General features: G+C 40.6%; 1 protein-coding gene across 4 annotated transcripts in view; it reads left to right on the top strand.

The window, feature by feature from the left end:
* ERG (ETS transcription factor ERG) overlaps window positions 1-21,932 on the top strand; it is a 250,674-nt gene that overhangs the window by 121,155 nt on the left and 107,587 nt on the right. For 2 of the 4 annotated variants that reach the window (XM_074325312.1, XM_074325338.1), the window contains exon 1: window positions 21,649-21,789. The exons of 1 other annotated variant lie outside the window; for it this stretch is intronic. In XM_074325312.1, the coding sequence (XP_074181413.1) occupies window positions 21,772-21,789 (18 nt within the window). In that variant the 5' untranslated portion in view covers window positions 21,649-21,771. Of the gene's footprint in view, window positions 1-21,598; window positions 21,790-21,932 lie in introns of those variants that run through there. One more of the 4 variants, XM_019730325.2, reaches the window with a different exon arrangement.

Below are 21,932 nucleotides of genomic sequence, written 5' to 3' on the forward strand. Positions count from 1 at the left end.
GCTGGCTGGCTGGCTTTCTTTCTTTCTTTCTTTCTTTCTTTCTTTCTTTCTTTCTTTCTTTCTTTCTTTCTTTCTTTCTTTCTTTCTTTCTTTCTTTCTGTCTTTTGCCAATTCTAGTAAGCTTGAGGGGAGAGGCATAGAGGTCATCAAATGTTGACATACTAAAGTCAATTAAGTAAGATTTAGGAGGTGAGGTGCGCAGGATCTTGGGCGTAGATCAGATGGTGGGGACAAGGTAGCGAGATGGCTCACAAACGTTTCCTGTATCTTGACTAGGATGACTAAGAGGGTGAGAAGAACATAGGAGGGAAAGTGTTGAGAACTTTGCACTCAATTTGGATCATGTTTCGTTGAAATGCTAGCGTTCATTCAGGTGAGACGTCTGGCAGGCATTTGGATGAACAGGTTGGAGGAGTGTCAGAGCGTGAGTAGCTGTGAAAGGCATCAGTCTGTTAGAGGTGAGGAAAACCAGGGGCATGAACATGGCCTTTCATGGAGAACATGGATAGGGACCTGAGGGAGGTGGTGGAACAGCTGCCAGGAAGGAGGCGTGAGCTGTGTCGCCTCTGCTGCCCACGATCTTCACGTCACACCAGCAGACACAGGTCTTGAGAATTCTCTTAGGTTTTCTCGGAATATCTGAAATGCATTTCCTTTTTAGTTTTTGAAACTAATTTCCTAATCTCTTTCTATAATTTGAAATGCCATTAATTCTGCATCAACCTCCATTCCTTCCAATAGTGGCTTAATGTCAGAAGCAGCATGCATACCTTGCGATGGATTCTTAATTTGTGAGTATTGGTCTCCTGGTGTCGAATTAGCACAAGCTCTTGTGTTTTGCACTAATTCTGTACCTTCCTGAGGAATAATTTCCAACAGAGGAGGCTGGAGAGTTCTCTTGCAGAAGTGTTCCAGAATTTATTTTCAGAAGTGCTCAGGTTGACCTGGGAGATCTCTCCTTACAGACTTTTCAAAGTTTCCAACATAAAGGGCACTGCTGCTGGCTCAGAAATCCCTTGCTTTTGGAGACTTCCACAGCCAGGCGGCTCCTGTCTTCACCTCACTAAAGAAAACCTAACCTCTTATCACCTCTCCTGTTGTTTGGAGTTTCTGATCACAGAATGTGTTGTTATCAAGGATCCTTTGGCTTGGTATATTTTAATCATGCAATGAGATTTCTACAAATGCTAAGAAACGGAGCAGGAAGATCCGCGAGCTACAGCTTTGTTCAGACTCTGCCAGTTTGTGTGGCTGAGGCCCTTTGTGTCGGTTCTGTACATCGATCATTTGAAATGATCGGCAGAGTCATGGAAGTGAAGACACCGACTTTCCTCCCGGCAAGCAGATGTTGCCTAACTCCTCCCAGTCCAGCGGTCAACGAGTTGCCGCCACACTGTGACATATTTGAATTTATTCTTTGTTTATAGAAATTCAAGCCAGAAAGACTCATAGTTTTGGCAGTTGATTAAAGCCATTTAAATTAGATTTTTGACACTGTAATTAAATGTGAGCGCAAGTCAATCGTGCCTTCCATATTCCATCCAGTGGGGAGGACTCCGCAGCTGGCAGACTGTCACTGTCTAGCTTGGGTTAGGTCCCCGGGATTCCAAAGAAAGCTTTGATTTGTAAATGGTTGAGTTGGACGGTGCCTTCCAAAATATATCTTTTAGAGGTATGAGCTAACAAAATAAATGAGAGAAAATTGGATTAATTTTAATAATTCTGCTGCTTTGATTCCAAATCCTTGAACACCTACAAAAACAAAGTGCCTCTTAAAAGCACAGCCTTGCCTTGGGACACTGGGTCTCTCTGTTTCTGTTTATGAGCGGGAGGAGCCAGCGAGTATTTTTAGATGGAAGGAGGCATCCAGGGGAGCGTGAAGGTACCTGAGCAGCCCTTCCAGGGTACTGGTCGGAGATCTATGGGCTGCTTGGAGCTTTCTGAGTGAATTCCTTTCAAATTATGTTTTTGAAACTAGATCCAGGCCCTTTCTGTTATTGATTGTTTTCATATGAAATAACATTGAAATCCAGTAGCAAATTGGGCTAGATGTAGATGAGTATTCCACATGGGCAACTGGGATTTTATTGAGAATTATAATAATGAATGGAGTGAGAATCAGACACACAACATTAGCTGGGGGCGAAGCGGGGGCAGCTCAGGCAGGCAGTTCAGGATGGCCATGCACTCTGTGGTCACAGAGATCTTTGTTGCAATGCTGGCCCTGCCTCTTCCTTTCTGACCTTGGATAAAGGACTTAGCCTGTCCAAGCCTCAGTTTCTTCATCTGTAAAATGGAAAGCATAGCACATAATGCGTAGGATTGTGGTAAGAATGAACTCAGATGATTCATGCGCATAAAGCATTTGCTGTGATTCCTGGCATATGATAAATTAGTGGTGTGAATCATTATTGTAATAACCAACACCGCTCTCTAGGTGAAATAGAAAAGAGAAGGAATTTCCTTGGAAATTTTTTTCTGAGGACTTTTGGGGGAGATGTCAGTGACAGACACTCATTGCAATGTTTATTATAAGTACAGACTTGGTGTTTTATAAGATATATCAACAATAATACTCATCTCTGGATTCTGTGAAAAGGTACAGGGCTAAAATGGATTGTTGATCTGCAATAGACAACCAACAATCTGCTAGCTCATTAAAAATGTTGAATGCTCAGGGAGGAGCTACTTAGAAAACATGGACAGGATATAAACATCGACCCACATTATTTTTAGCATGCCCTCCCTGCCACCTATGTGAGTTTTTTTAAGAACCATAGGCCATATTTCAAGGAGAGGACCTGGAAGTGTGTGATCCAGTGGCATTTACTGAAATGATTTTGAGTGGAAAACTGGTCTCACCCAGACACAAAGCCTCCTTTGATAAACCACATTGCAGAGCCAAAGTTGCTCCCACATAAGAAATAACTACCCTAGCTCATATGGAACAACTCATTTCTTCCCCAAACATATTTTATGTCCAAGAGAAATAGTCTAATAGGGCTTATACCTTCTTTTTTTGTTGTTTTCTTTCCATCACATCGAATCTAAACAGATTGCTCAGATTTCTTCTGAAAATGCACATGAGAATAACAGCTTTGTCTTTAGGATTGGTTTGGAAAATGCTGAAATAAATAAGAATTTGCTTATTCCTTTTGTCTAGTCTGAAACTGATTTATGAGACAGAAGCTGCATTGAACTTTGATAAATACCTTGGAAATATTTGATCGAACATTCAAATTGTAATATGAAGCCACATATAAAGTAATGGCTTGATTAAAATGAAAGGTTTTGACATGCTTGATCTGTACTATAAACTGATAATTAAAAATAGGTGGAGTGTTTTAACAGTGCTAGTAGAGCTGTTACAGCCAAATCCATTTTATAACTTTCAGATAGTTTTTATTGATTGTAAGTTTACACAATCATTTGTCATATTGCAAATAAGAGAGTACAGTTCACGTATGGATTTTTAATTTATGATATCCCCTTCTTGCAATACCAATATAATCCATCTTTTCAAATGTTAGTAAATCAAGAGAAAACCTTTTAATAGTAAATTTATGGATACAATTAGGAAAAGGAAACCCAAACTGCACATTTTGTAAAGACCATCAGTTTAGAAGTAAATCTTTCTTTACATTTGAGAAAAAGTACAAATTTTATTTTATACATTTTCATTTAACTACAGTTTGCCAAAATTTACATATGAAACAGGCCATACTTATGCCACTTCTTAAAAGCAAACCTTTTTTTTTTCTTTATGCAGCTTATTCGTAGAAAGGGGAGCACATATTATGAAAAATTATTAATGCTGCTCTAGTTTAAATTTAAGCATTTCTGTAATAGAAAACTCCATTTCATCTGGTATTATTTGTAGTTATTGTACATAACAAGAATTATAACCCTACGTACTGAGAACTTTAGCTGATGACAGGACTAATTATCACGTTTACCCACAGATATCTGAATATCACTCACGTCATATTTTTAATATTCAAACCACAAATTGCAAATATGTTCAAGAATTTCACACTTAAGGATGTCTGGATCTGCAGATGTACCCGGAGCGTCTCTAATGCTTATCTGATCAAACTTACGATAATCACAGTTGCCAAGTGAAGCTTATTCACTGGGAGTCAGTTCCAAGAGTCTAAGTCTTGCCTGTTCAGCGGAGCTTTGTCATGCTGTGTCTGATTTGGGCTGCAAGTTTCTAAAACATTTCTTAACCCTTTTGCCGGGCCGGTCGGATATATCCGAATGAATATTTCCATCCACTGCCTGAGGATGGAAACTTCCAGAAAGGAAATTTAGGAAAGCAGATGTACATTTTTCTAGATTTTTGTGTTGTTTAAGAATGAATAACAATAGGAAAATTTTATACATAAAAATAATGTCATTTATATAGAAAACAGCTCAAATTGTTATTAAATATCTACTTTTTGTTTTTGTGGATTTCTGACACATTAAAAAAAACCTTGAAATTAATTAACGCAGTGAAAGAGTTGTTTACGATTTTAATTGTTTCCAGATTTTGAAACCTGAATTATGGTGTCTTGTAAACACATTGAATGAGTTTCATTTCTACCTTTTCCCTCACTGTTTGTTGAACCACACCGTTTTTATATGAATACCTTTTCTGATAACACTGAATAATGTTCTTAATTTAAGTTTCACACTTTGTCTCTTTTTGTGAGTTTCCCTTTTATGGGTTCCTTTTGTCCCAGAGTACCTCCCCCGCCCTCCCGCTTTGGAAGTAGAATCATGATAGCATTTACGGTTGTGAAATTAAGAGTTAAAAGACTTTGCTTCAAAGTTGGTAACTCCCATTCTTGCCTCCCTATTTATAACTAGATATCCTAATTGATGTCTCAACTTCTTGTGACTGTGGGCAAGTTATTAACTTCTCTGTGTCTGTACCTTCACCGATAAAGTTGTGCTGATCATAGACATACCTGGTAAGGTTTTGTGATGACTGGCCCAGGGCTTAGCTCTGTGTACAGTAGCTGCCCTTTGAGCTGTTGAATGTTGCCTGAGGAAACATACAGGACTCGGCCGGCTGGTCTCTGAATCTGTGACCGCAGATCTCTGATGGGCACTCAGAACTGCGTGGAAATCCTGCCTTGCTGCCCTGCATCCTAGGCTGGCTCTTCTTTCTCTGCTGAGCTTCTCAGTGAAGCCAGTCTCAAGGCTCAGCTTAATCACTGTTTGTTATCTGCACTCTCCTCTTCCCCCCTAAAATCGCATGGCTTAAAAACCACCCAAATTTCAGTAACTCGCAGTTTTTCCTCCCTATTTATAACCATCTCTGAATTGAGATCACAACATGCATTGCTATAAGCACCTTTGACTGTCAGTACAAATCCTGATCTGTCCTCCCAAACTTGTATTCTCCAAGTCTCCCCATCTTTGTAAAGTGCAAACACTGTCTTCCCAGTTGCTAAGGGCACACAATAAAACAAAACAACCACAAATCATCTCTGATCTTTTCTTTACTCTATTCCTCCAGTGTTTCAGCCGGTCCCATCAACTCTTCCTCCAGTAGCTCCTGGCCCATCATCACTCACCTGGATTGATGCAGTAGCATCTTAGCTGGCTCCTCCTAGCTTCCCTTTTGCCTTTTGACAAATTTTTTCCTTCTGTAGCAGCTGGAGAGCCCTTAGAACATGTCAATCAGATCGTACAATCTCTATTTAAATAATCTCCAGCACCAATGGCTTCCCGCCATGTTGGGGATAAGTCCAAACTTCTCAACATGAGGTGGCCCTTGCCTACGTTGCGGGTGCCGGATGAAATCACCCAGCCCTAGGACACGGTGCACTGGTGTTCTCTCGTTTTCCCTGATGGACCAAGCTAATATCTGGCTCAGGAGTATTGAATTAGCTGGTCCTTAACCTGGAGGACTGCGTCTCTGCATCTGTACACGGCTCCTATTTGTTGTGTAGGTGTTAACTGACTGCCACCTCCTCCATGAGGGCCTCTCCTGGCTGAGGGCCACTTCTGGGTGAGGGCCACTTCTGGGTGAGGGACTCTTGTCACTGAGGGTCACTCCCTCCAGTTCCTGGGTCCTCACTGAGGAGGTAACCCTCATAGAGGAGTAGTGCGAGTCATGACAAGTATTCATGGTGCTTCATATTACTGCTTCCACCTGGAAAAAGTGGAATTGATACATTAATTACATAAGGCAAAATCATCCCTTTCCATTGGCTGTTTTTCCATTGGATTGTGGGTATTCTCAGTGATTGATAAGGGTCCTTAACACATTCTGGGTATGAATAGTAGGTTAGGTATGTTAAAAATATCATCTTCCATTCCATGGCTTGCCATTTTATTTTCTTAATAATGTATTTTAATACAAAAAAATTCTTACTTTTTTTTTTCTAAATTATAATATAGTTCAATTTATCAGTCTTTCCCTTTATAGTTAGTATTTTGTGCCTTATTTATAAACTCTTCCCTATCCCGAAGTCATGAAGGTATTCTTCTGTATTATGTTCCGGAAACTTTATTGTTTTGCCTCTCACCTTATTATATACAGTTCACCGGGAATTGATTTGTGTGATTGTATGAGTCAGTTGCCATGTTTCTTTTTTTTCCATATGGATATCCCATTTCCCAGCACCATTTTTCTAAGATTTTGTTTCTTCACTGCTTTGCATGCCACCTTTGCCAAAAATCATGTCTGTTCATATATGCATGAATCTATTTCTGGGCTCTCTTTTCTTTTCCATTGTTTTGTTTGTTTATACCTGCCTGAGTACCCCTCTGACCTAATCACTGTGCCTTTGTAATAATGTTTGGGAGAACAAGTTGTCCCATCTCACTCTTCTTTAAGAGTATCCTGACCCTGTCTGTTTTTGACCCTGTGTATTTCCATATAAATTTTAGAATCAATTTGTCAAGTTGTACCAAAATCTTGTAATTTTAATAGGATGCACATTGACTCTTGATCAGTTTGAAGAGAATTGATATCTTTGTAGTATTAAGTCTTTCAATCCATGAATATGGTACAACTATTCATTTATTTAGGTCTTCTTTCGATATTTTATAGTTTTCTGTGTAAAGGTCCTGCACATCTTATATTAGATTTATTGCCATATTTTAAGACATTTTTGCTAATGAAAATTATATCATTTTAAAATTTCATTTTCTATTGATGCTGATCTAAAGAAATAAAATTGAGTTTTCATTGTTGATCTATAGCTAGCAAACTTCTTAAACTTTTAATTCTAATGATTCATTTCAAAATTTTCTTGGATTTTTTATGTAAAAATATATTATTTGCTAATAGTTTAAAGTTTTAGCTATTTTCCCCCAATTGCTTGGTATTTTATTTCATTTTCTTTCCTTATGTACTGACTGGGACCTCCATACAATTTGTAACAAATGTGGTGATATTGAGACTCTTTGTCTTTTCTCCCGACTTCAAAGGATTAGACTTTAGTATTTCACCATTAAAGTATATGATTTACTGTAGGGTTTGGTAGATGCCCTTTATGAGGTTGATAACAGTTTCCTTTTGTTTCTAATTTACTGAGAAATTTTATCATGAATTAGTATTGAATTTTATCAAATACTTTTGCCTCTTTTATTCAAGATTATCATACAATTTTTCTTTTTAACAATATAAAATAAATTACTTACATTGATTAAAGTAACCATTCATTCTTAGACTATACCCAACTTGATCATAGTATATATTATTCTGTTTTATATGCTGTTGGATTTGCCTTTCTCGGCTTTTGCATCTGCATTTATGTGTGAAATCAGCCTGTAATTTTCATTTCTCATATGTATTAGTATCATTTTGTTATCAAGTGTTCCTGGCATTAATTCGCACACACTGGCATTAATTCTTCTTTAAATGTGTTAGAATTTGATGATAAATCAATCTGGGCCTGGAATTTTCCTTCTTCATTTATCTGGAGTTTCCATTTAAGAAGGATTTAGATGATTTACTCAATATCTAATATTAGGTTAGTGCAAAAGTATTTGTGGTTTCTGCAGTTATTTTTAACCTTTAAACTGCAATTACTTATACATCAACCTAATAGTTAAAGATTATTTCTAGAATAGAAATAGGATAAATTGTCTTCTGATAAGGTATTAATCTACATTCCCAATAGACATGAGTGAGAGTGCTCTTTCCTCTACATTCTTGCCAATGCTGCAAAAATTAAACTTTTTTCATTATTGTGATATGGGTAGGCCCAAAATATGGTGTTTTGGCTACCTTTTTTATTTTCTTTATTTGTTTTAATATTTATTGTGTAGTTTATAAATTGTGAAATCGTATGATAGTGACTTGCCCTCATCCAACTTCTTTTATTCATTTATTGTTTATTGAGTTATAATTGACATATGATGTTGTGTTAGCTTTAGGTGTACCACATAATGATTTGATATATATATATATATATATTATGAAACGATCATTATAGTGAATTTAGTTAAAATCCATCACCACACATAGTTACACATTTTATTTCTTGTGATGAAGATTTTTAGGATTTGCTCTCTTAGCAACTTTCAAATATGCAATATAGTATTATTATATTAACTATAGTGACCATGCTGTACATTACATCCCCAGACTTATTTATCTTATAGCTGAAAGTTTATATCCTTTGATCATCTTCACCCATTTTATCCACCCCTCTCCTCCTGCCTCTGATAATCACCAATCTGTTCTCTGTATCTATGAATTCAAGTTTTATTTTTTATTCTACACATTAGTGAGGTCTTACAGTGTTTACCTTTTTCTGTCTGACTTACTTCACTTATACTGCCCTCAAGGTCCAACCATGTTGTCACAAATGCCAGGATTTCCTTCTTTTTATGGCTAAATAATATTCCACTGTATGTATGTACCACATTTTCCGTATCTATTCATCTGTCAGTGGGTACTTAAGTTGTTTCCAAGTCTTGGCGATTGTGAATAATGCTGCAGTGGTTGTGGGAGTACAGATGTCTTTTCAAGACAGTGAGTTTGTTTCCTTGGAATAAATATCCAGAAGTGGAATTGTGGGATCATATGGTAGTTCTGTTTTTAATTGTTTTCTATAGCGGCTGCACCAGTTTATATCCCCACCAACAGTGCACGAGGGTTCCCTTTTCTCCATATTTTTGCCAGCAGTTGTTATTTCTTTTTTTGAAAATAGCCTTCCTAACAGGTATGAGGCGATAGCTCATTGTATTGTTCTTTTTTTCTTTACCATATTAATAAATTCATTTTATTTATTTATTTTTTTGGCAGGGGGAAAAGGTGAGGGGGTTAGAAAGCACAAATTGATAGCCGCAGTATTGCCACAGGGATACTAAAGACAGTTTGGGGAGTATAACCAAGCTCATTGTGGTTTTGATTTGCACTTTCCTCGCGATGCTGAGCACTTCTCCAAGTTCTTTCCCCTCCTGTTGGTTGGGGTGGCCAACATGCACTCCTGGGCGGGCGCCAGCTGTTTGTTTGTGTAATGTTGTTTAGGTCAATACGTCTCATCCAACAACACAGTTTCCAGTTGGCTGACAGTCTGTCATTTATTCGTAGACTAAATTATATTGTGAAGCTGACCAAATTGAATTGCTCTGTTCTAGTGTTTCTCAGCTGGGGTGATTTTGCTTCTGCCCTCAGGGACATTTGGCAATGTCTGAAGACAGTTTTGATTGTCATAACTGGGGGGTAAGGGAGGTGCTACTGGCGTCTAGTGGGTAGAAGCCAGGGATGCTAGCAAAAAATCCTACAGTGCACAAGACAGCCTCCCACAACAAAGAATTACCCAGCCCAACATGTCAGTGGTGCCAAGGTTGAGAAACCCTGCAGTCTATTCCAAATAACATTTTAGTGCTTTCATGACTTGTTCTTTCGTAAGTATACCGCATTGCATCTCTTCTAAGGCACGTATTTGTTTTAAAAAATTCGATGTGTCTTACAGTTGATGGATAAGAATGTATTGTGGCTAATTTTGTTTGGCAGAATTATGTTTTCTTTCCTAGTGATACATTAAATCGTGGTGTACTTTACATCTTAACATCCATAGTCTTACAAAGATGAAATATGGTAATATGACTGTTCTTCTTCCTCTTACCTATACACTTGCATCGGTCTAATTTCAGGTCCTATGTAGCATGACAGTGTAATTGCTATATTTATAACCATTAACAATCAATCAGTGTCTAGCCTTGTATTATTAGTCATTCCACCTCGTGACTGCTGTAAGGTGAAAAACAACGTTTAATGTCTGAAACAATTTTATATTTGATTTTTTATTTTATTTGATTTTATATTAAAATAGTTCCTCTTGGATCTAGTAAATAAGCATAATGTTGATAGAATGCTCAAATTTAGTGCAGAATGATTGATTTCTTCATTTGGGAGGTGATGAATCGTTCGTGTGTCTATTGATTTTTCTCCTCTTATGCTCGTTAAATTCAGGAAAATGACTGGAAATTAAAATGGTTTCCATCTTAGGGAAATATTTTGGGTTGCTAGAGTCTTCACCCTAAACCTCTACATTTTCTTATATTTGCAAGCATCTTGGGAAAAGGTAACAACACGAATATCTCATTTTCAGTCTAGTTTCTCTCCTTCCAGATCTTGTTTTGTTAAAGACAGTGATCACCTAATCTGAAATCTAGATGCCAGCAGCACCGTTTAGTGGAGAAAGCTTTCATTCCTGTGTCTTATAGGAGAAATCTGTATATGTTCAGAGGGAAATGGATTTTAGTGCATTCTGTCAATTCTCTTTTGCATTTGTAAGTGAGAAAAAAATTAGATCGTTAAAGGGTGGCAGTTTTGAGTTATTAAGACTGATCTGGACTAGCCGCAGCTTCCCTGGGTCAGTACAAGGCAGCCGCTGATACCTCACATCTGTTTTTGGTTTGCGGTGACTAACAAGGTATGTGTAGCCCCATTGTTAGCGGTCTCCCTGCTCTGTTAAAGACAAAGCGCTCCGTCCTCCGAAGGCACTGAAATACTTTCAACTCCAATTTACAGATTAGGCAAAACCTGTTAGCTTAAGGGTCACTTAAGGCAGTTGAAAAATTTCTTTGTGAACTTCCCAGTTTTCTGGCTGTTAAAGAAAATAATAAAATAAAAAGAGCTCCCCGGTGCAAGAATTCCATGAAACAGAGAGTGGCGTGTGAGATACATTAATGGTTTCCATTCCTGATGAAAAGCTTGAAACAGCTTTAAGTAATAGGGAATCAAATATCGCAGATCCCAACCCGGTCTGGGAGGCGAGGTTTGGGCGCTCCAGCTATCTGGGATCAGAACAGCAGTGCTTCATCTCCAGGAATTCAGTATGTGAGTTTCAAACCAAGATGACTTTGCCTCTTTAAAGAAGCCTCACAGATGTTTGGGGAGAATTCCACTCAGGACGGCCGTTTAGCTCATGCTCTTCTGAGGGGAGGGGCACACAGGACGGTGGTTCTCGGAACAGAGACCCACTGTGTGTACCTGAGCCCATGAGAAGGCTCTCGTCCAGTGGCTGGCCAGGCCCACCACTGCAGTCTTGCACATGGCTCTCATTAGAGTCAAAATTGACCGATGGAAGCCCCCATGGCGACCTGGATGCCTTGGGACCAGACAGAGTCCCTGATTTCCCGGAGCTAGTGTTTCAGGGAAAATAATAACAACACCTTTAAACACTAGGGCTTTCTTTTTAGTAACTCGAGGTAATAAAGCCTTTCCCTCCTCTGCTTCTCATCCACCGCCCCCATTTCTGTGGAAGTCACAGAGGGGGAAATGAAAGTTTCCCACATCTCTTGGGGTTGGTGGGGGCAGAGATGTTTCGAGAAAATGGGAATGGACACCAGCAATATGACACCTGGGGGGCTGCTGGCATTGGGCATGGACTGAGGAAGAAAGTCAGGAGCAGAGCCGCGAGGAGTGGGGGTGGGGTTCTACTCTGATGAGGTCACGTGACTCTGAGGCACATGTCTGTTTAGTGACCAGAGAGGAAGAGGGCAGGAGGAGGGGGAAGAGCTGTTGATGTTCACGACTTTTGTCATTTCTCTTGAGTCAAAAAGCGGTTGTGATTTTGGCTTTTCTTTTTTTTTTTTTTCTCTCTCCAACTAATGTGAGGGTTTTTGTTTGGCTGAGGATTGCTTCTCTTCTTTCCTGTGTCATCAGTGCCTTACCCGAGGCTGAGCATACAGCCGTCGCCAGTGATACTCCCGTGAATGGGTGGAGAATCACATAGGGAGACTGCTTTCTACTCTAACAATATTGAAAAAGTCTCTTTTTGAATAAGGAAACTTCTGATGCTGTTCCAATCACTTCTCACTGCATAGCAAATCACTCCCAAACTCAGTGGCTTAAAGTCACAAGGATCGTTTTGTTACTTGGTCCTCGTGGTTGACTGGGCTGCAGCTGGCAATTTTTGCTCAGGGTCTCTAGGACGGTGCAGTTGAGTGGCGGCTGGGGCTGGAGTCATCTTGAAGGTTTCTTCACTTCCACCTCTGGGGTTTGGTGCTGCCTGTTGGATGGACTGATGACTGGTTTACCTGCAGATGGCCTCTCCATGTGGCTTGGGCTTCCTTGCAGTATGGTGGGTGAGGTGGAAGAGTGCTGTTCCCAAGACAACAGGTGGATGCTGAATCATCTTTACAGGTAGCCTTGGAAGTCACATAGATGAACTTATTCTATAGTCACAGACCCATCCACCTTCAAGGACTGGGGACATGGACCCCACCTTTTGATGGAAGCAATGTCAATGTCACTTTGTAAGAGGGGCAGGCATGTGTGATGGGAAATCTTACTGGGCCATCTTGAGAAATACAATTGCCATGGGTGATATTTCAAGAGTCTAGAAATGCAGTGAATCTGCCATTCTGAGGGTTTTTAATTAAAGTACATGTGAAACTAACCCAGTTGCTATAATAGTTTAGCTGGAAATAATTCTAATCAACGTTACTTTGGAAAATCGCAAGGGCTAAATAGTATACAAGTGCAAGCTATTATTTTATTTTGAAATTCAGATAAGTCTGCTGTAAACTCATCACAATGCAGGCCAAATAGAGGGCATACCGGTATATATTCATTCATTCATTCACTCAGTATTTTGTTAAAATTGAGTATCCACTCACTGTCTGGTATTGTTAGGTCAATTATTGAGATGGAAATCCCATGACATATAGAGTTGGAAAGTCTCTTAAAGACCATTGGCCTTCCTCACTCCCCAGTGCCTTGATCTGAGAAAATTGCTCAAAAAAATCACCCCTGAAGTTATCCATGCTTGTGGCCTGGACACTTGGGACAGGAATTGGCTTACTGATGGGGGGGAGGGGCATGGTGGTGGGGCAGACGGCCAGCCTGTCTCTCTCCCTGCATCTATCTACTATCTATCTATCTATCTATCTATCTATCTATCTATCTATCTATCTATCTATCTATCAATCTGTCATCTTCATCATCATGTATCTTCATCATCATCATCATCTCTTTTGTGTATGTGATGGGGGAGGCCTGGGTGGCTTACAACTTAAGAACCAGCTTTCATCTTGAATTTGAGGAAAATCTTAGGAATTGGTTGGCAAGCAGTTGAAAACCAGATGAATGGAGTGATGCCTGGCATGTTCTGTGCAGAACTGAGGAAAGAGATGGTGTTTTGGCCACCGCGGGCGCTGGCCACACCTCTTCAGGTGTCTGTAGGAACAGTTGCTGTGCCTGTTACATGGCCTCTCGCTGTAGGACGTACCTCAGCCATCCTGGGGAGGTGTCAAGTTCAAGTGAAACTTCTGGCCCTGGCGGGCCTCTCCTGCACTGGCCACTGGCACAGCCTTTCCCCAGGGCTCCAGGGCCCTGTAGTCATGCTTGCTTGCTTCATTCATTCATTCACCCACTCAGCAAAGCCTTGCAGAGTTACCGGCCCCATGACAGAGCCCTGGGGGCTCCAGGGGATGAGCTGTTCTTGGTCTGTGAATGAACCTGCAGAGTTTACAAGTGGAAAATTGGTACAGAGGAATTAAGTGGAGCAGGTGAGGATGAAGTCAGGCTGAGGCCTCGCCGCCCTGAGCCAAAGCCTCTGTGATCAGGATGCCATGCCCCATTCACCCTCTAAGGTGTCACCTGTCACCGAGCTTTCCCTGCCAGTGTGTTCGTGTCCTTCGCTTGCTGACATAGAAGTTAGCTCTGCCTCAGTTAGTTCACAGGCCTCAGTTTCCACCTAGGCTCGCTGATCCTTAGCAGTTAATACAGTGGGTACTGGGTGCACCGAGCCTGGAATCTCCTTCTCTTGTACCATCGGCTTTTTTCTGGAGCTGCGTCCCGGTGAGGCTGGGTGGACCCCTCTGCTGTTACAGTTTTCAGCGCCTTGTCCCCTCTATTCTGTGCCATTTATGTGCAAAAGTAAAGTTTGTTTCCGTTTAAAAATCGCAGACTAACAGATGGAATAGTGCCTTAATTATCTTTCTGTAGAGCGCACTGAAAAGGAACCTCTGCTCTCCTGGCAGACCGTGAGGAAAACACGTCACCAACTGCGGTCCTGGAGCCTCTTCAGATATTGGGCGGAGCCTCACCCACACAGCTCCGCCTCCAGGCAGCCAGGAACACAAACAACTGTCACCCATTGACCCCACTCGTCCTTGGTATATGAACCAGAGTGCAAGGCGGAAAAAAGGACATACTACAGATATGTTTGAGTACAAGTGAGGACAAAAAGAGAAAAGTTGCAAAATATGTTAACTTTTGCCAAGTGTCTCCAAGGTGCTGCATTTCTCTTTAAGTGTCTAACATTTTGATGACCTAAAAGTCAGTGTAATTGCATAAGATTGTTTTCAAGAAAGCCCTCATATATAGTTTTAAAGCTTATTTCACATGTGTTACTATTGTAAATCATTTTTATAAGTGATGACTATAATATGCATATCCCAAAATACTACACATTTTTTTTAAATAAAGGAAAGTACTGCAGAGTATCTCTCACATATTATAGTATAATCCATGTGCTTCCTACATTCTCATCTCTGGAAAGGATCTAATACCGGAATTCAGCCAGGGTGCTAGCTCTGAAACCAGTATTGTCTACAGGGAAATCAAATGCAGGCAAAATTTACTGCTAGTTTGATGGAACTTGGACCGGGCACGTTTCAAACCATCTAGAATTATTGTGAAGTGGAATATTTGTCAGGTTTTGAAATTACTCATAGTGGAGGAGAGCAATAGTAGAATTGCTGTGGCCGAATCTCACCCAGAAAAATGATACCTTCCGTCTTACGTGCAGAGCTGTGAAATTTGCCGTTGTTCCGTATACTTGTGTATGTCCTTATGCTCTGTAATAATTAACAGTTAAATATTTTCAAAAACAACTTCTACATTTTGAATGTTGGACTTTAATTTTAACAGATGAAAGCGAGACAATAGTGTAGGATAATAATATCAGTTCAAGGAATGGAAAGTCACGAATTAGGCATACTCGTAGTCCCTCTAAGGGCCTTTTAGAGGGACATTTAGCACCCTCTAGTGACAGCAATTCAAGCAGTTTAAAGGGAAATTCCCCGCCAGGTTGACTTCTGGTTTCTAGTTGGCAAATAAACAAAGCAGTGTACTTCTTTGGCCAATAGGTGGTTGCCTCCTAAAATCCTTGAGGCAGAATTATTTCGGTAGCTGTAAATAAAAGATAAAACAGTATGCACCAGGCAAGCTGCCCATGTCTTCTGCCTGTCATTGGCAATACAGAAAGAACATTTCCACTTGTCCCAATTACCGCAGCTCTTCCCAAAGTGTGCTCTATTGAGGTCTGTATTGGGATCCGATGAAAACTATGAATTAATCTACATCATAGTTTCAATTCCATTCAGTAAATTTAGACAGAATTAACAAATTTTCATAACTGGAAAAGAACTAGTCTGCCTTGATTTGAGCTGCACTTTATACCTCCAGGAGGGAAATACCCTGTACCTCACTTTGCAGGAGAGGAGACAATATAGAGAGGGACAGGGCAGAGAGGGGACAGTGAAACAGCTGCCGCAGTGAGACAGACTCCCGCACTGTCCCATGTCTGACTTCCAGGGTGGGAATAGGACCCAGTTAGCGTGTGACTGCCGGATGACACTCCTGCAAATGTAGATGCATTTGCGGCACACATTTCGTCCTTGACCTCGGTTATGATTCCTTTTGTGATATGAACACGTTAGCAAATACGGGAACAAATGAAAGGCCACCTCAGTCTAAGACTAAAAGCAGCCTTTATAAAGCAGGGGAGCAGCAACTCCGTAATGCAGCTTCTCTGAGAATTTCCACTAATTGGGGGACACTGTACCTCACTTCCCGATCTTCCTGGAAGCAGCAGTGTGTACACACACACACTTGTAATATTAGGTGCAAAGGTCATTGTGGTTAAAAAGGTTAAACACTGCAATTACTTTTGCACCAACTTAATATAATTACAGATCAAGACAAAAATAAAGCTGATGTCCAGTATCTTATAAATGAGATTAACACACTCAAACAAACACATGCAAAAATCGAACTAGTGATTAAAATCTAATTTCAGCAGCGCCACGTAACTTCTGTGAGTGGCCAGGGGTGATGGCTGAGGGCAGTGACTGGGCCACAGAACTCCAGATCTGAGTAGGGGACAGAGGCGCAGGACAAGCTGTAGACAGGGTGGCCACATGCCTTTGTGTTCTGGGGCATGGGTGCTAGACTAAGCCTGGTGGTGACAGGTGGCAATCTGATGCCTATGGCATCTCTGCTCCTGTATGCCCAGTTATATGGATAAAGACCTTGAAATGCATTTAATGGTTCACAATGGTATGTATAAACATGATAATCGAAACAGGAAATATACAAGTTCTTTTAAACTTAAGTCATTGTCTCAAGATAATTACTCTGTTCTTAGGGTTGTTTTTGTTTTGTTTTGTTTTTAAAGCCGCGAGTAACAAATTGACCTATTTAGGATTCCTGATCCTGGTTTCAATACTCCTGCATTTTTAGGGGCCTTGGGTGTTGGGTAAGAGCAATGTTGGCAAAATTTGAGAATATGCGCAGCACTTATGAAATTTGAGAATATATGTGATGCTTATGAAATTGTGTTCATTGAAATCATTGCTCCATTTGCGCCTATAGAACTGAACTGACGCGTGCTTCAAAATTAAGGAAATTGCAACTTGGTGTTGAGAAGTTGAGGATTTAGTATGTGATAATTTCCTTGGTTTAGATTAGTTCAAATCCACCAAGATGCTGAAGAATACATTAACCACCTAGAGAAAGTGTTGAAACAATAGTTATTTAAATTGTAATTGGATTGTTTCTTAATGTGTTGCTGGAGGCTGCACCACACCCATACACGGTGTTACCCAGGGGCGTGAAACTACCCATGAAGTTTGCTTTGAATAGAAAAACAGTTCTTAACCAGCGTAAAATGCGTGACCCTGGGGACGAGACTGCCTTACACGGCACATGTCCTCAGGCCAATCCTCCAGCTGACAGAGACGGAAAAGTTCCACTGAGTGATGGAGTTTTCCATTGTGGGGACAGGTCAAATGCTTGATCCTTATCTTCAGTCTCAGGCACAGCCCTGGCAAAAATCCTTGGGACGCTCAGGAATAATCCAAACAGTATATATTTTAAGATTCATCTGTCATTGTAGGGACAATATACAGCACTTTTGCCCTATTGTTTTGCCCTTAAATAGTCAGCGTTTCATGGGTCGGTCCCAGGCTCTGCAGTTTTGTGAGTATGGACTTTGAGCTGAATGACAGATTTCCTGACACCCAGTGACTGGACAGAGCCCTGTCACCCTTGTTTCCTAGTACCGCCCAGGATGCCTGGCGTGAAAAAGCACTTCATCAGTGTTGACTGGATGGGTTAATGCTGGATAGGTGACCGTCACAAAACACGAGTGTCTCCTGGGTTTCCTAACTAAAATGAACCCAAAAGAGCGAGTCTGTTCTTGCTGTAGACATTTAGAAACGATGCATATTTTGGTGCATGCACATACAGAGTTTGGCAATAGGTATCGTGTGCTGCATGCTATAGAGATACTTACCAAACAGAACATTACGTGGTGCTTATATAACTTTTACATTAAAATGAAATTTATTTTTATTGTAAATGTTTTGAAAATATAGATACACCAGAGGGGAAGGGGGGGACAAAAAAGGAAAGAAAGATTCTCTACCATTTCTATTATAATATATAACCTATAATATTCCTATTTTGCCTTTGTATTTTTAACAAATGGGTCTGTGATATAGTTGTCCTTCATAAAAACCTGAGTTTTAACGTACCAGGCCTCATACCATAATAGATTTCCATATCATTAGGTATTTATTACATCATTTTCCTGCAATATTTTTAATGGTGATAAGCATTTTATTGTATGAATGTTTAATACAGGGATCCATCAGTCACGAGTGAACCTTCTGTTGTGTCCCAATTAAGATTATGTCCCGTTATCTCTTTGCTATGCTCCTGCATCATTTCTAGAACTCTGTCGCCCTCCTCCGAAGTGTTTTCAACTCTTGACCTTCCTCCGTCGATTCCCACATGGAGAAGTTAGAAAGAGGACAAGGATGCGGATTTGTTTGACTCTTGAGAAAATGGTGAGGCGTGGCTCCAGGACACATCAATGGCAGTCAGTGCTCCTTTTAGACTTAATGTATGGTCTGTTATACATTATTTCCTTCTTTTTATCTGGAGTCAGATATGAACAGGCTTGCAAAAGGCTTTGGCAAATTCATGGGTCATGGGTCCATAAAGTGCAGGTATAAAATGGAAATGTATAGTTTATTTACACAGATGCTGGGAGGACCATACAGGTCGAGCAAGCTGTTTACTGTGTCCCAAAGAGGGTGGAAAAGGAGCCTGTCTTGACAGATTCACAGCAGGATGGCCCCCAGGTGGAGGCCACCTGTGACTGCCCCCAAAGTGGATCTGCCTGGTGACCTGATGGGTGACTTCCCAAAAGGAGGGGTGGCATCTAGTTGGAAGAGCAGCCAGTCCTTTCGCTGCTGAGTGATCTGGTGCTGGGGCCATTTAATAGCAGAGGCCTTGGGGAGCAGTGAGGGGATGATACAGTGGTGTCTATACCTTCAGGTGATTTCCTTCGAGAATAGTGTTTGGGAAATGGTTTCTCACTTCTGTATTCTAACGAATAGATATGTCTTCTGCTATCAATAGCCAGTCAGACTTTTGTTTGTTTGTTTGTTTCTTTGTTTCTTTTTAAAGAATCTTGCATTAAATACCAGAGAATACTGGGCGTGGATGATACATCGCTGTAGACATCAGGAGTTATTCTCTTTAGAGATGATATGAGTCAAACATTGTGTCATTAGAAGTGAGGAAGATTTGCTTTTCTAAAATTTTGCAATGGGATAATTCATTATCTCAAAATCAGCTTTTTTATTAGATCACTTTTTATATTGATATGTATTTTCAAAATTACACTCAGTAAAACTTATGGATAGACTCTTCAGGAAATAGGTCAAATCATAGCATCTGTTTTTTTTCTTTATTCTTATTAAAGACTCAAAAATACATATGTACTGGGGGTGCCAAAAAAATGTATACACATGACACGTACCCATCTTTTATTATTGGTATACACATATTAAGTATTACAATTTTAATACAGTTTTTATTCCTTTCTTGAAATGTGTATACATTGTTTTTGTCACCCTCTGTATACACAAGCATTTTAAATAATTAAGAGTGAGAGATAAAGCAAGGCAAATGATGTAAATTACCAACTTTTGGAGTAGCTGGGTGATGGATATTAGGAGTTCTTCGTATTGTCTTGTAACTTTTCTGTAAGTTTGAAATTATTTCCCAGTGGAGAGTTAACCATTTTCCCTGTTCACTGTTTGACTTGCATTAGGCAGGAACCAAGGAGTTGAGGGCAGACCGTCAAAGAAGAATTCCTTCTCCGTGAGCTGATGCCTCCCGGCCTGCACAGGCCCAGGGCTTGGAAACCAGGAATCAGTGATGAGGGAGGACCACGCAGAATTTTCTTCCATAGCGACTTTGTCAGCCAAGGAGTCATCCTATTTAAGGCTGCTTTTTGGGGAAATCCATAGTAGAGCTCTGCTTATTAGGACACTACAGTTAGTAGTTAATATTCATGTTTCTGAGGAGAGCCAAAAGCAAGGCATTTTGGAGGAGGTGAGAGAGCGTTTTTCTCAGCTTCTCCGAGTGGAAGCTGCCCAGATAAAACAACTCAGTCCTTTGAAATTTTAGGGGAAACAAAATTTTAATCAGCCCGCCACCATCTCATTCATTGTTTGGAGATGAAAAGAACGGAAATCAACATCCTTCAAAAGGTGGATGCTAAAAAATTGTCAGGTTCTAATTTTTACACAGAACAAGATTTCTTATATTTTCTTCCTTTTGTTTTTCTTTCTTTGTGTCTTTCTGTCTTTCAATTTTTCTTTCTCCTTCTTCCTTTTCTTCTTCTCCTTCCTCCCCTTCCTCCTCATCTTTCTCCTCTCTCCCCCTTCTTCTCTCTGAAACACAAGGGCATAGTCAAGGGATAATAAAAGACATAGTAACTTGGGCCAGTTGATGGAATTCTAACATCTGCAGGCCTGAGATCTGAGTGAAATCAATTCACTGTGCATCTACTCTGAAACCAAGAGTCACTGGGTGACTCAGGAGAGGGCCCATTGTGTTTGGTGGGTCCCCTGTGGAGACCACACCTCTTTACTGGTCCAACTTTCATGTAGCTCGATTCAAAGCAAAATGTTGTTTCTTCCAGAGAACAAGTAATTTCCTGCAAGTGAGTAATTAAAGGCCTGAAATCCTCTAAGGAATGTTCAGGCCTATATGAGCTGTACTTCCTTCAAGTGGAAAACACACGTGTGGCCCTGAACTTACAGCCTGGCTTCTAAACCACTTACTTAGGTCTTCGCATGGCATCTCTGTGTAGCCAAGAGTTCTGTGTGGGTGTCTTGCAACACTGACGTTTGGCAGAGTGGGACCAGCTCACTGACATTATAAAGTATTTGTAGTAGTTTTAGTTATTTGGGTTTTAAATAAATACTTGCAAACAAGGGTTGGACAGGGCTATTTTCCTCTTTATTTTTCTCAGTTACTTTAATTCTAGAGTTTTTGTGTTTGCTACGGGTTGATTGTGGAACAAAGAAAAATAACGTGTTTGGAAGGAACAAAAAGAAACCATCTGGGACACTCACTTCAGATGTTGACTAAAAGCAGGTTGTTAAAAATCAGCAAGCGAATGGCTCCTATTAAGCTTCGCCATCTCGTCCCCTGAACCAAGTCCCACGTGCAGAGCTTCCTTGTAGGGGAAAGGAGCAGGGAGCAGGCTCCGGTGCTGTGTCCCCGTCGTGTGGCAGATCCAGGGACATGGGGGCCAAGAAGGCCTGGCACCTGGCTGCAGGGCGCCCTCCACGCCTGGGTCCCGAGGCGCTGGCAGCCCACGCGAAGCCATGCGGAGTCCCGCCACATCTGCATCCTGCCTCGGTGCAGCGTGTCACACAGCGGCACACTGGGTCACACCTGCTGCGGCAGGCCTGTCCCAGGCAATGGATGCCTTTTTTTTTTTAAATAAAAAAAAAAGATCTCCTGGCTGCATATCATCAAGAAAAACAACATTGTTTTCAGGGTCTCTTATCTCTCCACTCCCAAATATCCTGTTTCTTCGGGCTGGGCGGCCAGGACCAATAGAAACCTCTTCCTGCCATTGGCTGACTTCATTTCCCAGACTTAGCACAATCTCATCCGCTCTAAACAACCTCATCAAAACTACTTTCTGGTCAGAGAGAAGCAATAATTATTATTAACATTTATTAACGATCAATAAACTTGATTGCATTATGGCCAGCACTATTAAGGTAAGGAAAGGGTTCCTTTTTGTTTGACAAAATCTTGTGCTTGTTACTCTTTTCTTTGGTTTCCTTTATCAAGGCAGATAAGTTAGGATTGGGCAACACCCCCACTGCCACAATAGAGGACAACAAGATTTCCTCTGCACTGC

The sequence above is a fragment of the Rhinolophus sinicus genome, linkage group LG01 (genome assembly GCF_036562045.2).
Source record: "Rhinolophus sinicus isolate RSC01 linkage group LG01, ASM3656204v1, whole genome shotgun sequence".
NCBI lineage: Eukaryota > Metazoa > Chordata > Mammalia > Chiroptera > Rhinolophidae > Rhinolophus > Rhinolophus sinicus.